Here is a 14,461-nt window from a genome sequence, read left to right as displayed (position 1 = left end):
ATGAAGGGCATTGGGGACTGAGCTGAAACAATAACTTGGGCAAGGGATGCACATGTCTAGCAGACACACACGAGGGAACTCTCAGTTAATGCAAATTAAATGGTCTTCAAACCCAACAGCCATGTCCCTTTGCCTCCTCTCAGTAACCTATCAGTTAGGAACAGTGGGGTATGTAGCAGTTGCTGATGGTCAGAAAAGAGCTGGCTGGTCATACAGTATGGACTCTCCTCCTTGTTCTCAACTGCTACATCACATTAAAGGTCATTAAACACCCAAAGAGGAGCTTGGTCAGTTTACGAAGGGGATTATTAATATGATACCTGCAAGAGTACCTCGGTGACAAAGCTTTATGTTCTTAATGTATAATGGACAGTACAAGCCCCATAGAGCACCCCTGGGTAACAAGGCAAGTCATTTATAATCATGCAAGTGGCACAGACTGCCTGTCAAATGTAACCAATTCTGATACAGGCACAGCTGAAGCTGATGGATAGTTGGTGTGGGAACAGCATGTGCTCAGCTGTTTGCACGTTAAGGCTTGCTTCACTGTGACAGAGCCCTCTAATAAAAGCAGACATCAAGATACAGGACCTAATCAGTTTCAGGCCTGCCAACAGCACAGCAGTGATGGCCGAGATGGACAAAAACGATCAGCTGCCCACCACACATCAGGCAATTTGCTGACTGCCAAAACAGCCTCCCATTGCAGCCTTGCCTGCATTCTAGCGACTCTTCTGGAGCTGCAGCTCAAGTCATAAGCAATGGCTCCTGTTAGCAGCCTTGCCTGGGGGCTCCTCCAGCATTCTCTCCTCCCTGTGTTTGGAGGAGCAGCTGCCTGTCAGACTTCTCTTCTGCTGGGGCCAAGGGGAAAAACAGATGCCTCTACTTTGCTATGCACAGTCCCAGCTCAGCAGCCGCATCTCGAGTGCTGCCTGCTTACTGACCTCATGGCTTTAGCCCTTTCCAAACACAAAACAACATCAGGGTCTGAGACAGACAGTTTCAGCTCTGGACCCATCTTTTGAAACTGACCGTGGGGTCCAAGCAGACAACCAATGGGAGTTTGCAGCCCTATGGGGGCAGATCCAAGGGGAGAGGCACCCTCTTGCCATGCTCACCATTGCATGCACACGAACGTAGGCTCTTCTCCCTCTCGCAAAATGGAATACATTCGCCATCCTTGCACTTGCCCAGATCCACGCAGACCGTGTCATCTGGAGCATTCCCTGGTGGAGGGCACTCACTGCTGTTTCCTAGCGGTGGAGAGGATGCATTAGTATGCACCATTTTGGGTAAGGACAGAACGCTGCAACGGCGGGTGGCAGGGGTGGAACGACAGACACTCGTTATGTGAATGATTCCCAGCAGCCCCTTTGTGGAGCCAGACTGCAGTCACCTTGGGTGTTTTGGCTGGCAGCCAACTCAAAGGAGTGCAGCGTGTCCAGCTGGTACCTAGAAGTGTGGCTGGGGGATGTTTAATTGCTGGCTCAGGGTATTCAGACCTTGTGGGTAAGGAGAGAGAGGGGACAGAGAACATACAGTGTGAAGGGCAGCCAGGCAGGGTAACCCAGACTTCAGTTAGAAGGCAGCTCTGTCAATGCCTCATATCTAGGTGGAAGTTACTGTTGCATGTGGCTTGAGATAGAAGCCAAGTGGAGGTAAATCATACCTGTGCCATATGAAGATTACACTTATTTCCATACACTCATGCATACCTCATGGTACTTAACTGCACTCTAAGATTAGCCCTGCCAGATGTCAAAAGAGCACATAAAACTAGTAAACAGGTGTTGAACCTTCAGTGTTCTGCTGTCAAGCCCAAGAGGACTGCAACAACAGCATACCAGTGCAATAGGACTCTCCTTTGCAAGTAGCATTTATGGCTTCCTGGCACTTCTTCTGGGCACTTTCAAACTGGCAGCCTTTGCAGCAGGGACTGTTCCGATCACTGTGGGAAGATTTGATGGAGGAAGGGAATAGTAAGCCACATGCAAAAGGAGACAAGTGCACTTGATATCAAAGCCTGACAACCCTATGGAAGCAAGTATACCCAATGATGGCTTCTCAGATCTCCACCTCCTACACACATTCCTCCACCTCTGCTTTTCTGAAGCACGCTGAAGCAGCACATGCAATGTGGAGAAGCAAAGCAGACTATGGAACAAGGTACTTCACTTCCTCAGAATACCCAAGATCTTTCCCTGACTCTGCCATGACAATTACATGCTTTGTGACCTCAGACAGGTCTTTTCACCTGTGTCTTTTCCTTTTTCCACCTTTTATCATATTCATCTAGCTAATATGTGAGCTCTTCTGCATAATCTTTGCTCCTTTGGGCTCTCCACAATTCTTATGTAATGAGCATGGATTTTTAAAAACAGTCACAAATGGATTTGGTGCTAACCAAAGAGCAATATAGGTTTCCTCCAGTATAACTGGAAACAGGTCTGGGTTCTAGGAACAGACCATTATCCCTGGACAATAAACAGGGATTTACTCATTGAACAGCAAGGACAAAGCCTAAGGTCAGCTATTGTTGTCACTCCCCAGCTACACAACCGAGTGTCGCCTGGATCCTGTGACAAAAAGCACGTGCTCACATCTTTAAAGGCTGCACTGCAGCATGTATGCAGGACAGAGTTACAGTGGCACAAGGAATGTTAATACTGATGTATTCTGGTTTGAGTGATTTCAGTTTTGTCCTAGTGCTACAAGTACGGAACTATAAAGCACACTGCACTCACCGTGCAGTTCTCAGCATGACAGTCGAGAAGTAATCCTGGACCTGCTGTTACATGAAGTAGCAGCACAGACCCTTTTCGGGATGTCTAAATTCTCCCCAGACCGAGTTCCTTAATACTTTGCTGTCCTGCAGACCCAGCCCCACATACCTCTCTCCACCCAGAGCCGTAACTTTAATGCCTCTTACCTGCATAGGGCACCTTTCTTCAGCTTGCAGTCAGCAGAGCAGCAGGGATCATCATGCTGGTGCAAAAGGCCAGGGTCGCACTCCTCACCCTCATCCACCCTGGAGTTCCCACACACTTTGTTGTTGCGCTCTTGGAAGCATTCCCGGGCCTTGTTCTCTATGGTCCTATAGATGGATTGTTTACTGCAGTTTGAGAACATCTAAAGAGTCATGCATGGAAAGAGAAACACTGAGGAGGAGTGTGTCATTCCCATTCAAACACTGCACAGTGTAGACTAGGGGTAGGCAAAATACAGCCCGCCAAACGATTCTACCTGGCCTGCAGCTGTGCTCTACAGAAGAAGTATACCCAGCCCACGACTGCTCTGACTTTTGGCACCTCTCACCCTTCCCCTTTCCCGAGCTATAGTCAGCTGCAGCAGCAACAGCCACTCCCCTTTCCCACCTGGCCTGCCGTGCCCTGCTCCCCAGCCCACAGTGTAAGCTCCAAGGCAGGGGGCACTGAGCTCCTGGCCAGGCTTCTGCCTAGTGAGGATGCCTGCCCGCAGCTCTGACCTTGGGGCCTTTCACAGACTGATAAGGTTCTTCCTGCTGACAGGGGATGAGAAGCTGGGGGAAGACAGCCAGGAATCATGGGTTATCCAGGCTCTGTAGCCTGATAGAGATGTACATGGGTACCGCCAACAGAGTGCTGTGATATGTTCCTGTGTGCCGCTTCAGGCTTCACCACGTGGGCACAGCTAGACCAGCTGGTGCAGCTCCTACCCAACCCTGAGTCCCTAGCATGCAGCTGGGTCAGGCAGGAGGCACACCAGCTGCACCTACGTGGCCAAAGTGACACACGGGAACACAGTGCAGCACCAGCCTGGCCTGGCTGCACACAGGAGACTTGGGGCAGGGGAGGAGATGCAGAGAAAAGGGAGGAACACAGTATGGCACTGGGACAGCCCAGATAACCCATGATTACTGGCCCCCTTCTCCCTGTATCCCCTCCCCTGCCCAGAGTCCCCAGCAAATGGCTGGGCCAGGCCAATGCCACGCTGCGTTCTCCTGCACTGCCTCGGGCCATGTGGGTGCAGCCAATATGGCTGCTGCTTGACCCAGCCACATGCTGAGGATTCAGGGCGGAGGAAGGGGTACAAGGAGAAGAGGGGAACAAAGGTTTGGTTCCCCTAACCATTTTCCACTCACCTCTCTGCCCTTAGATCAGGGGTAGGCAATTATTTGTGCCAGAGGGTCACTTAGGGAGTTTTGGCAAGCTGCTGAAGTGGGGAGGAGAGGGTGGGGGGCAGGGGTTACTGACCCAACCTGCGACAGCTCACCACAACTCCCTAACTGGCCCTTTGACCCAAATAATTGCCCACCCCTGGTGTAGACACAGTCAGCCTGACCCACCTCCGATCCTGACACTGTAAGAAATAGATGCTGTGTACCTCAAGACCTTGGAAAAAACACAGTTTGTGTTTAAATACTTTTGTTGCCTCGTGACTGACAAGTATCTATGCCCAGCCAGGGGTAGGAGTAGGGGACCAGCTCAGGGGAGTGGTTGCAGGTCCAAATCCAGCCCTCATGCTGCCACAGGGGCTCAGGGAGAGCAACAAATGCCAAGAAGTGAGGGTGTTTCAGAAAGTGAACAGCAATTTCCAAATAAAACCATTGTGCATGCAATGAGTGGGAAAGTGCACAGGAGTAGGGAACATGTTGGCATAGTTGCATGTGATGTGTGTTTAATAATGTAGAGAAGCAATGTGGTCTATTAAATAATCCCTGCACACAAAACAGTGCATTTCAAAACTGCCATTACTTCCTGAAACACCCTTATAGCTGTGAAGCTGCAGAACTGGGAAGAACCCTACCTGCATGGACCTGCTAGCTTTAAGCCTCTGCAGTGGTTCTAACAAATCAGGGTATTGATACACCTGGTACCTGCAAGTCCATATGTAAGACAGGGATGCTGCTAATTCCACAATAACGTTGACAAGTTTGAGTTAAGCAAAAGGAGCACTGGCTTAAAAGATACCACTATGCCTCCTAGTAACAAAGCTAAGTGACCAGCTCCTATTTAGAAGCCAGTGCTTTTGGTGCTAAAGGTTTCAAATTCAACTAGTGTTCTCTCTGCAGGTATGCAATATAATTGATCATAAAATACCATCCCCAATAAGGGCTATAGGCATTCAGCCCTCTCGACACTTGGGAAGAATTTCTCAACAGTGGGACTAGATTGTAAGCACGTCTCCCTCTACTGGCTGTTCAATTAATTAAACACTGTACTAAAAGAACAGACTTTAAATAGACAGGAACTTGTACGTCTAGTGCAGAAGGCTGACTCAGACCTTCCTAACTGCAGCAGCATCTGTATGTGGAATTTACCCAAAATAAATATACCTTGTTGTTCTCATGATCTCCGCTCACAGCAATTGGATACATAACATATTTTCCTCCCTGGTCTTCAGTGGGAGCACATTCTGGCAAGCTGTCAGGGTCATGCTCTGCTCCAAAGTTGTGTCCCAGTTCATGAGTAGTTACCAAGTCTGCTTCCTGTTGGACACAAAAAATATGCCTACAGTCAACATGATCATGAAGCATGGTGGGAGGTCCTAAGTAATACCAGATCACTTGACTCTTGAGAGATGCATTTAATTGTTATATAGTTCCCCTATTAAAATATAAGGAAGTGCAAAACTGAAGTTAGGTCCTGAAAAATTGCTCCACACATCCAAAGCTAACTCCTTGAGCTTGGACTACTGCAGGAATGCAAAGGGCAAAACAGAAAGGACACTTGCATGTGCTCAACACTGTTGAGTGCAAATGATGCACTGGCATATAAGAGGGCAAAATGACTTAAAAACTTTAAAAAGGGACACCCTCCCAAAAAAGCAGTAATTAATTTGTCAACTTTTCATTTAATTCTCCTACAATTAGTCTTATTGTTACAGACCAGACCACAGCTATAGAGAAATCTTAACTAAAACTAATTCCAATGTATTGGGGCTACAAAAATGCCTAGAAACCACACAATGTGGGAGACAGGAAGAGCAGAAAGGGGACTTTTCAAGATCTGGGTGGCACAACAGGTCTTATTCCTCTGAATATCACATTCCCCATCTTCCAGCTGGTAAGATGCCTTTTGCTGCCCTTACTCTCAACACGACCTCACCTCCCCCACAAACGCTTGATCTGTAAAGGCAGTCCGGAGGATACCAGCCTGGAAATGAGCAATTAAATAAAAGAAGACTGGCTGGTGGCAAAGCACAAGGAAAGAGTGAATGGTAAGTAAGAAGGGACAATTACAACATGCCTCTTTTGCTGCTGTGGAGAGATGGTTTTCAACAGTGCAATGGGGAACCTGGGAGCACAATGCCCCTGCAGTCTACATCTGAAGTAAAAGGTTTGAGCACTCCTCAGAGACCACTTGCGTGCTTTATGGTCTTTAATTCATGCGCGGGTTTTAATACTCTTGGAAGTAAGGAACAAGCTGGGCAAGCGTGTACAAGAGGCTCCGCAGAAAGCTGATCTGTAAAGCTCAGGCAGGGCTAGCACCTGTTGATCCAGGCTTATAAAAAGTTACCTCCTGTATCTATTCATTTCCTGAAAAGACTAAGGATTTTTCAAACAGACCTCTATCTCACAGTGAAAGGCAAAAGCAAGAGGAGCAGCAACAGCTAAAGGGCTTTCCCAGCATACTCTGCAAGCCCTTTCATAGCAGTATCTGATAAATTAGTCTACAAGGTACAACCCTGACCAGCATTCTTTGCACTTACATCTTCAATTACCCCATGGCAGCTTAATTTTAGCCTAGAGTTGTTCTGACATAAGAATTAATGACAACATTGGGATTTCACAAAGCACTGAGAAATCAGTGTAAAAAAACAAAAAACACATTTTGCATAACGGACTCCTCCCTTAGAAATTGCAGCACTCAGGCCCCTCACCGCTTGACAGACCAAGAGATGCAAGTGAAAAGGCACAGGCAGGGCTAACACCTGTTGACCCAGGCTTATAAAGTTATCTCCTATATCTATTCATTTCCTGAAATGAGACTAAGGATTTTCATCCAAGATCCAGCTCATGCCTGCTGACATGTCTTCACTGTGTAACCTTGCAAGTAAAAATAGGTTTAGCATCTGAAATCTTCAGGGAGGTAAGAGTCCAGAGGCCTTCTACAGAAGTACCACATATCCAGGATGGTTTTTCCTTACCTGCCCCACTCACGTTTGTTCCATTGTTAAATTAGCTGCACGCATGTGTGCACATACATGCACTACACACTTGTGTGTCAATCTAGCACTCTCTCTCCCCCTCATCTTGGGAGAGCAAAGTACTCTTCAGCCATTCAGTCAGAAGCTGCATGTCCCTCCACTGCTGCTCCAGTGTCCAATCAGTTCATTCCTCATGTCCCTGAAGCCCTTACTTTCTGCCAGCCAGGACATCCATTATGTCCAGTTTCTGGGTCCTGGCTCAAGGCTATAACATGTTGAGTGGTGCTAGAGAGGACTGTTGTAAGAACAAATCCCCCCCAGTGCCCATCACTCCTGCCCCACACAACTTGAACACCAAAGAAATTATCCCATGCCACTGGCATAGCAGCAGGCATGTTCAGGACCACTTGGGTGCATCTTGAGACAGACGCATATCAAAGAAAGAACAGCTATGATATTTTTCAGCATTCAACCCCAGGGAACAGGAGCCAGTAGGTAGGGCATGGTTTTGAGGTAGCACTTCCTAGCACCAGGTGAACATGCCCACAGATACTTGTCCACAGCAGCTCCAACTGAGGCAAACAGCATTTTTTCAGGTGGGCTTCCCCACTAAAATTAGTCCTGAAGACAGCTAGTGGGTTGCAAAAGTCTAACAAGTGGCTCCCATGCACCCCCACTCACTTCACAGTACCTTTGTAAGGATCGTTTTGCCATAGTTCTTTGTGCTGGTCAAGCCGCTGTTCAGATAGATGTCTTTTTTGGCAATTTGACTATAATAAGCTATAGAAATGAGAAGAAAGTGTTAAACTACTAATGGGTATAGCACAGCACAGGTCCCAGTCCCTCCCACAATTTTCAACTGCCCCCACACTGAAGTTTGTAAAATCCCCTTTCTTTAGCTTGTAAAGATTATAAATCACAGGCTAGTAAGTGAGACCCCTTCCCTCAGTTTTTGTAGCATGGAGTCCGTTCAAGGAGATCGTAAGTAACATCACAAGGTTCTCAATATTACAGTAATGGAGACCTGGACAAGTACTTAACAGAACTCACAAGCTAACTATCTTATTACAAAGCCTAATAGGACAGACCTGCACAAACTGCACCTTCTTCAGGCAAGTGAAAAAATGTTAACCCCTCCAAATGGGAGCTGTGGTAGCTTTCACTCAAGCCATTCATTTCAAAGTGTCACTGTTTTACCCTCATCTCATTCCATTTTTTTTTTTTTTTTTTTTGGTCTGCAGCCAAGAGAAGCCCCTTCCACTCCATTCCTAACTCCACTAGGGAATGGACAAGCGGCACACATGCTTACCCCCTTCAATAACCATCACATTTTTGTAATAAGGAACATCCAACCCATGAACTGAGGGACAAAGGAGAAGGAAAAACTACACCTACTTGCCTTTTGGACAAATGCCCCCATGGCTGGCAGGCCTGGGAGACCCAACATAAGCCAATCCAAGCGTTCCCATATCAAAATCTTGGTATGTAAAGAGATGGGCAAGGCACACACGAGCTGCTTTCTCAGCTATATCAAAGCTAAATTGCTAGGGGAGAAAAATAAAAGCAAGTGTTAAACACTAACAGACATTGACAGAGATATAAGGTGCTTTTTTTTTTTTAGCCAGACAGACATTTTCCAGCAACAATTCCTATGATGCTGGCTGAAGATAATCATCTAATCCAACTACGGACCAATGTAGAAGAGTCCCCCTTCATCATGTTTTCTGTGCTCAGGCACAGCACTACACCTAGGGTGTTAAAATTCTAGTCCATCTACAACAACACAAGGAAAAGAATGAACTACCGCAAGGCCCCAATTTGCAACAAATCCACAGCCAACAGCCAGCTCTGGATGCTTTTGACACTAGGTGCCTCCTTGTTGCCATTTGTATTGCTGAAAACCTGAAGGAAGAAACAGAGCTCAATCCATAACTCACTCGTCACCTCAGCTCCTCTGCTCAGCATAATGCATTTGGCTCTTTATTGCACATTATTACTTAGATTTCTACAAGGTACATCAATTAAAGGTTTATCTGACATGGAAGTTCTGCCAGTGTCATGCCTTACAGGTACCAAAGTCTCCCATACATCCGTGCACTAAGCCCCAATGTGCATCTCTGGGGTGAGTGGCCCCACACAGGAGGGCTCCTCTGTGATTGCTGGGCAGAGCTGATACAGAGTTAATGTTCTGGTCCACCAACCCACCCACTCTGCAGTGTGGGAGGCAATCAAAATATATAAGCCTCTCCTCAGGTCAAGACACTCCTGCCATTCCCAGGTTTCCTGTAACTGCATCTTTCAGCCTTTCTACCAGTCTCCTTCAATGCACTAGAAGCTGCCTTCTGATCCATGAAACCCATCATAGCATATATATCTTTTCATTTTCCGTTCAGCTTGTTTTACTTTGTGTGGGAACATGACTCTTCTGGAGGTCCTGCAAAAGACCTTGTTACCACTCCAAGTATAGAAGCCACCATTCTCTATGATGCAATTTTGCATGGGAGGTGGGTATATTGCAAGGGGTAGGGTGGATCATAACTTGTTACAACCTCCTGATAAAAGTCAGGAGACCAAATCAACTGATCGATATTCTGTTCATTTACACAGAATGAATGCATCTCCATGGCAAAGATGTTATTAGGACTTTCTTGCCCCAATACAACAACATCTGGAGGTCTGTAATGTCTTCAGGAAACTCATTTCTGCTCCCTTCAGAAACCATCTAGGCCAATACTGGCAACATTCTGGTTCCACAGCCAGACAATTTTTGGGCTTGTTTCAGAAATGGGTGATGCTTCTGAACAAGATAAAGAAACGTACGCCAAAAGAACTTTTCAAAGTGTAACTTTCTCTTGATGCAAGATGTTTTTTCTTGCGTCTTTTACAGCACCTTGGCAGGTATTTCCACCTCTGATGGGCAAACACTCCCATCAAGAGCTCTTGACAAGCGTGCTATTTAGCCTGAAGGGAAAAGAAAGCAGCTTGGGGACAGCCACAGAAGTAATAGCTACTTGGAACCTCAAAAAAGACAAAAAAGTGAAGTGGAGACTGATGGATCCATTTTTGGAAGAACTGAGATGACGACAGGTTACTGATGGGATGGCTTCCACAATTCAACAAGCAGCTCCAGTGCCAGCCTGATAGTTGTTCCCATCATCAGTTTCATCCACTGGTAATGACAAACTCTACCACAGTATCATGTACTTCAGCCAGTTGGGCACTAGAAATACAGGCTTGAATGGTCAGTAAATAACTTTGTGTACAGGGTTGTACCTGGCGCAGCAGCATGCCAGGTAGCTTAGACATGCTGCCTCAAGAGAAAGTACTCTTCAAATACCTGTTCTCCTGGGGTCCCCCTGTGGCTGATCACAGAGCTGGGGGGGGGGGAGGGGGGGGCCTTCCTAGTGTGCTCCTTGGCAGAGCCAGAAGTGGACCATAAATGCTTCTGGTCCACTTCTGGGTTTGCTGCTGAGCACAGGGGGACGGCGGTGGCACGCGGGTGCTTCTGTGGGACGCTCTATCCGCCCCAGCATTGCAGCGTTCATGAGCCATGCCTAGTACCTCGACGTAGGTAGAAAAAACGTTTTAAGCTGTGTCTATGGCCGAATCGCTGATTCTCTGCATCAGCACTGAATCTTCAGATCTGGATTCGGACGAACTGAATTGGGGATAGTGATCCGAATCAATGAATCGAATCACTGTCCCCAATTTGGGCCGAATCCAAATCGAATACAGCCCATTTCGCACACCCCTAATAGCCATCATGCTGGTCATGAATGACTTTTCACCGAGAGTTTCACCATCTCCTGTATTTCTGCCAATACTTCCAAAATGACTTCCGTAGTCTCAATGGCTTATGCAGCAAAGATTATATTCTCCCAGCTGCAAGTATATCTTGTTTGTCCAGTGTATCAATGGTTTATCCCACATTTAGATAACAGAACCAAAGTTTTGTAGGGATTTGAATACAGATCAATGTACAAGTCACACGAGGCACATTCTTAATGCCAATCTTTGTTCGGTCTCTCCTGCCCATTTGCCGTTTCTTTGGCAGAGTGGTGTAAATTAAGTCATGTGCTTTACAGCAGGAATTAAGCCTTTCCCTTTTTGAGAGACGACTGGCGGATTTGGAGCATAGCTAGTAAATGTCCTGGGCTTAAAAATAAACAAGTGCTGTCCCAGCATCTTGAAATCATGACTTCGCCTCAGAAAAGCACAAAATTTCACCATTAACCTATGCCACCCCAGTATGGCACCAGGCAATGCTAAAGGAGACATGATATGAATGCTTCACATACTAGCTTTCAAACCAGAAACAGTTGCTGCCCTAGTGCCTCAGCAGAGCTTACCGACCTGTACACAACACCACACTAGGAGGGCTACCTTATTCTACCCAGAACAGATGCATGATGGGCATGCCTCACCAGGAGACTGCCTGGAACCATGCTGGAGTGGCATAAGTGTCCCAGTCAAGGCTCCCATAATTTTAGCAGCACACCAAATACATTTTCCTTTTATAAAACATAAGTAAAATCTGATGAAGAAGGTCTTGCATTTAAAGCTTACCTAACTATTCCAACCACAAAGTTAGTCCAATAAAATATATCATCCCCCTCCCCTCCAAAACCTTGCCTAGACTATCATGGTTACAATCACGCTAACATTACCAAGTCAAGTCTGTATAGTCTGACATGAAAATCCATAATATGCAAACTCAGCTACCTGAATGGCAACCCAAAAGATTAAGCAACATGGCAAATTTCAACCAGTCTGAACAAAACAAGTAATGGACAACTAAATAAGAATGAGCACCTCACAAATTATTGCTTATGTACATAGGGTAGTAAGGAAATACTGTGTTCCTTATTATGCAGAAAGGGAAGTCAAGCACAAAAACCAACTGATTTCTAGTAAGGTCACATGGAAAATACATTGTTGAATCACAGCGGAAACTAGGGTCTTCTGGATCTTGTGGTTTATTCAAGATCACCTTCCTTTATTAGTCTCCATATGTATAGCAAAGAGGAAGAAAGGAAGCTTCTTTCACTACCAGAGAGTGACCCCTGAAGGCAAATACCCAATTCTCACCCTTGGTTTATAGGTTAGACATTTTCTTTGGGAAATACAGCCTACCTCTAGCAGCATCTTCACCTCCCAGGCATCCTTGTCTTCATCTGGTTGACTTCTGGCCATGTTATAATGCTTTTCTCCAGGGTTTACAGGATTTGGTTCATTGTGAATGATAATCTGTATTCAAAACACAAATATATTTAGAACTATAAACAGGGAGGACAGAGATGAAATATAATCATTTCTTATAAGCCAACAAGGATTTTTCACCTGACAAAATGGTGGCCCAAAGAGCTACTGAAAAGTTCCACCTTCTTCCCACCCCTATATTGGTTTGTTACCCTCATCATGCCAGATGTTAGTTGGCAAGTTCTTCAGGGAAGGATTGTAGGGGGGCGGTTTTAGTTTGTTTTTATCTGTATTATGAGACGCATTGTCTTACAGACCCCAAGACTGTGAAAACACCAATCCCTCCTGGGAATGGATGTAACGTTCACACAACAGCAAGTTTAGGAGAAATATGTATTTTTCAGCTTTAGCAAGGAAAAAAAAAGCTCTTCAAGTCTCAGCCTGAACATTTTTTTCAAATCCAGTATGTACTTGAAAAGGGGCAAGTTAATTCAAACTTAGTTATGAAAGTCTCTAGTGAGCTGCTACTTTGGGGATATACAATGACCATAACTCAAGTAAGCAGTTTTTATTCTGATTCAAAGTTCTCTCTCACACACACCAAGGAACTACATTATCATAAACACACTGTAGCACTTAAGGCTTGCAACCACTGGCATTACTTGGTGAATACCTGGTCTATCTGTATGCCATATCCGCTGAATTCTGCGTTGTCCCAGGAGGTATTTCGATAGATGTCATCCACTCTGTCTATTAATTCAATCTATGAGTGAAAGGAGAAGATGAACTAGTATTAGTCCCATATTCTTGTTATGTAACGAAGTCCAAAAAGCCTAGGAAAACTGGAGCTTATATTATCTAGAAATTCAAGTCAGAACTGCACCTCATAAAACACAATGGACAACTTAACTGTTCCAAAACCAACAGAACAGTGGTCCAAAGGGTTTTACATCATTTCCCCAAAGTTTTCCATAGTAAAACTATAGCAAGACTCTGCCATTTCTTATGATTTTGGACAGTACAGTGGAAAAAAGTCAGGGTAAGAATGAGGCATCTTAGGGAATGTTATCCGTGTGTGAACATTCCATTACTACTACCACTACTAGTTAAAAAATAAGTAAATACAGCATTGACTGATTCAGTGTCAAGCTTCTCTGCTGGGCTAATGAGCAGACAGTGCTTTCTAGGGTTCCAAAATGTCTGCTCCTCTCTTTTAGCTGTTCTATCCCTCATAGTCAGTTTTGCTTGGAAAGAGGCCTTGGCTATATTTTCTAGAAACGCACACACTAACTGAAAATAAACCATTTCCAAATTCATTCAGAATAGAGAGTGCCACTGACACTAATCTCAAGTCATTTTGTAATAACTTCTGATCTGGTTACCCGATTACTATTGTGTTGGTTACTGCATGCACATGCAGGTCTGCCAGGAATTGCAAGCAAGATGGACAACAGGCCAAACAGATTTTCTGCAAAAGCCCAAAATGACACAAAAGAACTTTACCTGAACACTTTCAATTGATTAACTCAAGAGATTGTACTGGTAATTGACTAGCAGGACAAAGTTCCAGAGAACAGAGAATAAAGACTCTGAATAGACTGAAAAGGACAAATCTCCCTACCTAAGAGAGAGGCTGCTGGTGAGCAGATCCTTTAAAAGGTTAGGGTCTGGTGCAAGGCAGGTCAGCCTGCATGTGGCCCATTTTATGCTTAGGTCCCAATACTGAGATTAAAAAATACACTCTGTTCAGAGAAGTTACCTGATCACTACATTCTAGTGGTCTCACACTCCCAGAGGAGTAGAGTTGTTCCTGCTGGCTGATCCACCAAGTGCTGCATGTGCTCTAAAAGAAAAGAAGTAATGCAATTCTACCCCAAGGAGGGAGAGACAAAGCCTCCCATCTTAGGGGAAGGTCAGAGGTCCACAGCCTCTAACTGTGAGAAGTAGCAGCAGGAATCCTGGTTCTCTCAAGAGTGTGAGAAAAGGGGAAAAAAGTAACTACAAGGAAAAACAATTTCAGAATAATAAGCCTGATAAAAATGGAACAAACTCAGGTCTGTAGATAAGTAGTTAGTTCACAGATGCTAGGATCAGTACAGACCTCAACAGATTATCGAGTCCAACTCCCTGAGTA

The 14,461-nt window shown here is 45.4% G+C and overlaps 1 protein-coding gene across 1 annotated transcript in view; it reads right to left on the bottom strand.

The window, feature by feature from the left end:
- ADAM17 (ADAM metallopeptidase domain 17) overlaps positions 1 to 14,461 on the bottom strand; it is a 43,336-nt gene that overhangs the window by 8,528 nt on the left and 20,347 nt on the right. The window contains exons 7-14 of the mRNA XM_014597290.3: positions 13,001 to 13,090; positions 12,262 to 12,375; positions 8,528 to 8,672; positions 7,820 to 7,908; positions 5,315 to 5,467; positions 2,930 to 3,129; positions 1,845 to 1,948; positions 1,119 to 1,253 (exon numbers count right to left, since the gene is read on the bottom strand). Of these exons, the coding sequence (XP_014452776.1) occupies positions 1,119 to 1,253; positions 1,845 to 1,948; positions 2,930 to 3,129; positions 5,315 to 5,467; positions 7,820 to 7,908; positions 8,528 to 8,672; positions 12,262 to 12,375; positions 13,001 to 13,090 (1,030 nt within the window). The remainder of the gene's footprint in view (positions 1 to 1,118; positions 1,254 to 1,844; positions 1,949 to 2,929; positions 3,130 to 5,314; positions 5,468 to 7,819; positions 7,909 to 8,527; positions 8,673 to 12,261; positions 12,376 to 13,000; positions 13,091 to 14,461) is intronic.

The sequence above is a fragment of the Alligator mississippiensis genome, chromosome 1, assembly GCF_030867095.1.
Source record: "Alligator mississippiensis isolate rAllMis1 chromosome 1, rAllMis1, whole genome shotgun sequence".
Classification (NCBI taxonomy): Eukaryota; Metazoa; Chordata; order Crocodylia; family Alligatoridae; genus Alligator; species Alligator mississippiensis.
Note: the sequence above shows the minus strand (reverse complement) of the source record. Positions and strands in the feature narration are given on the sequence as shown.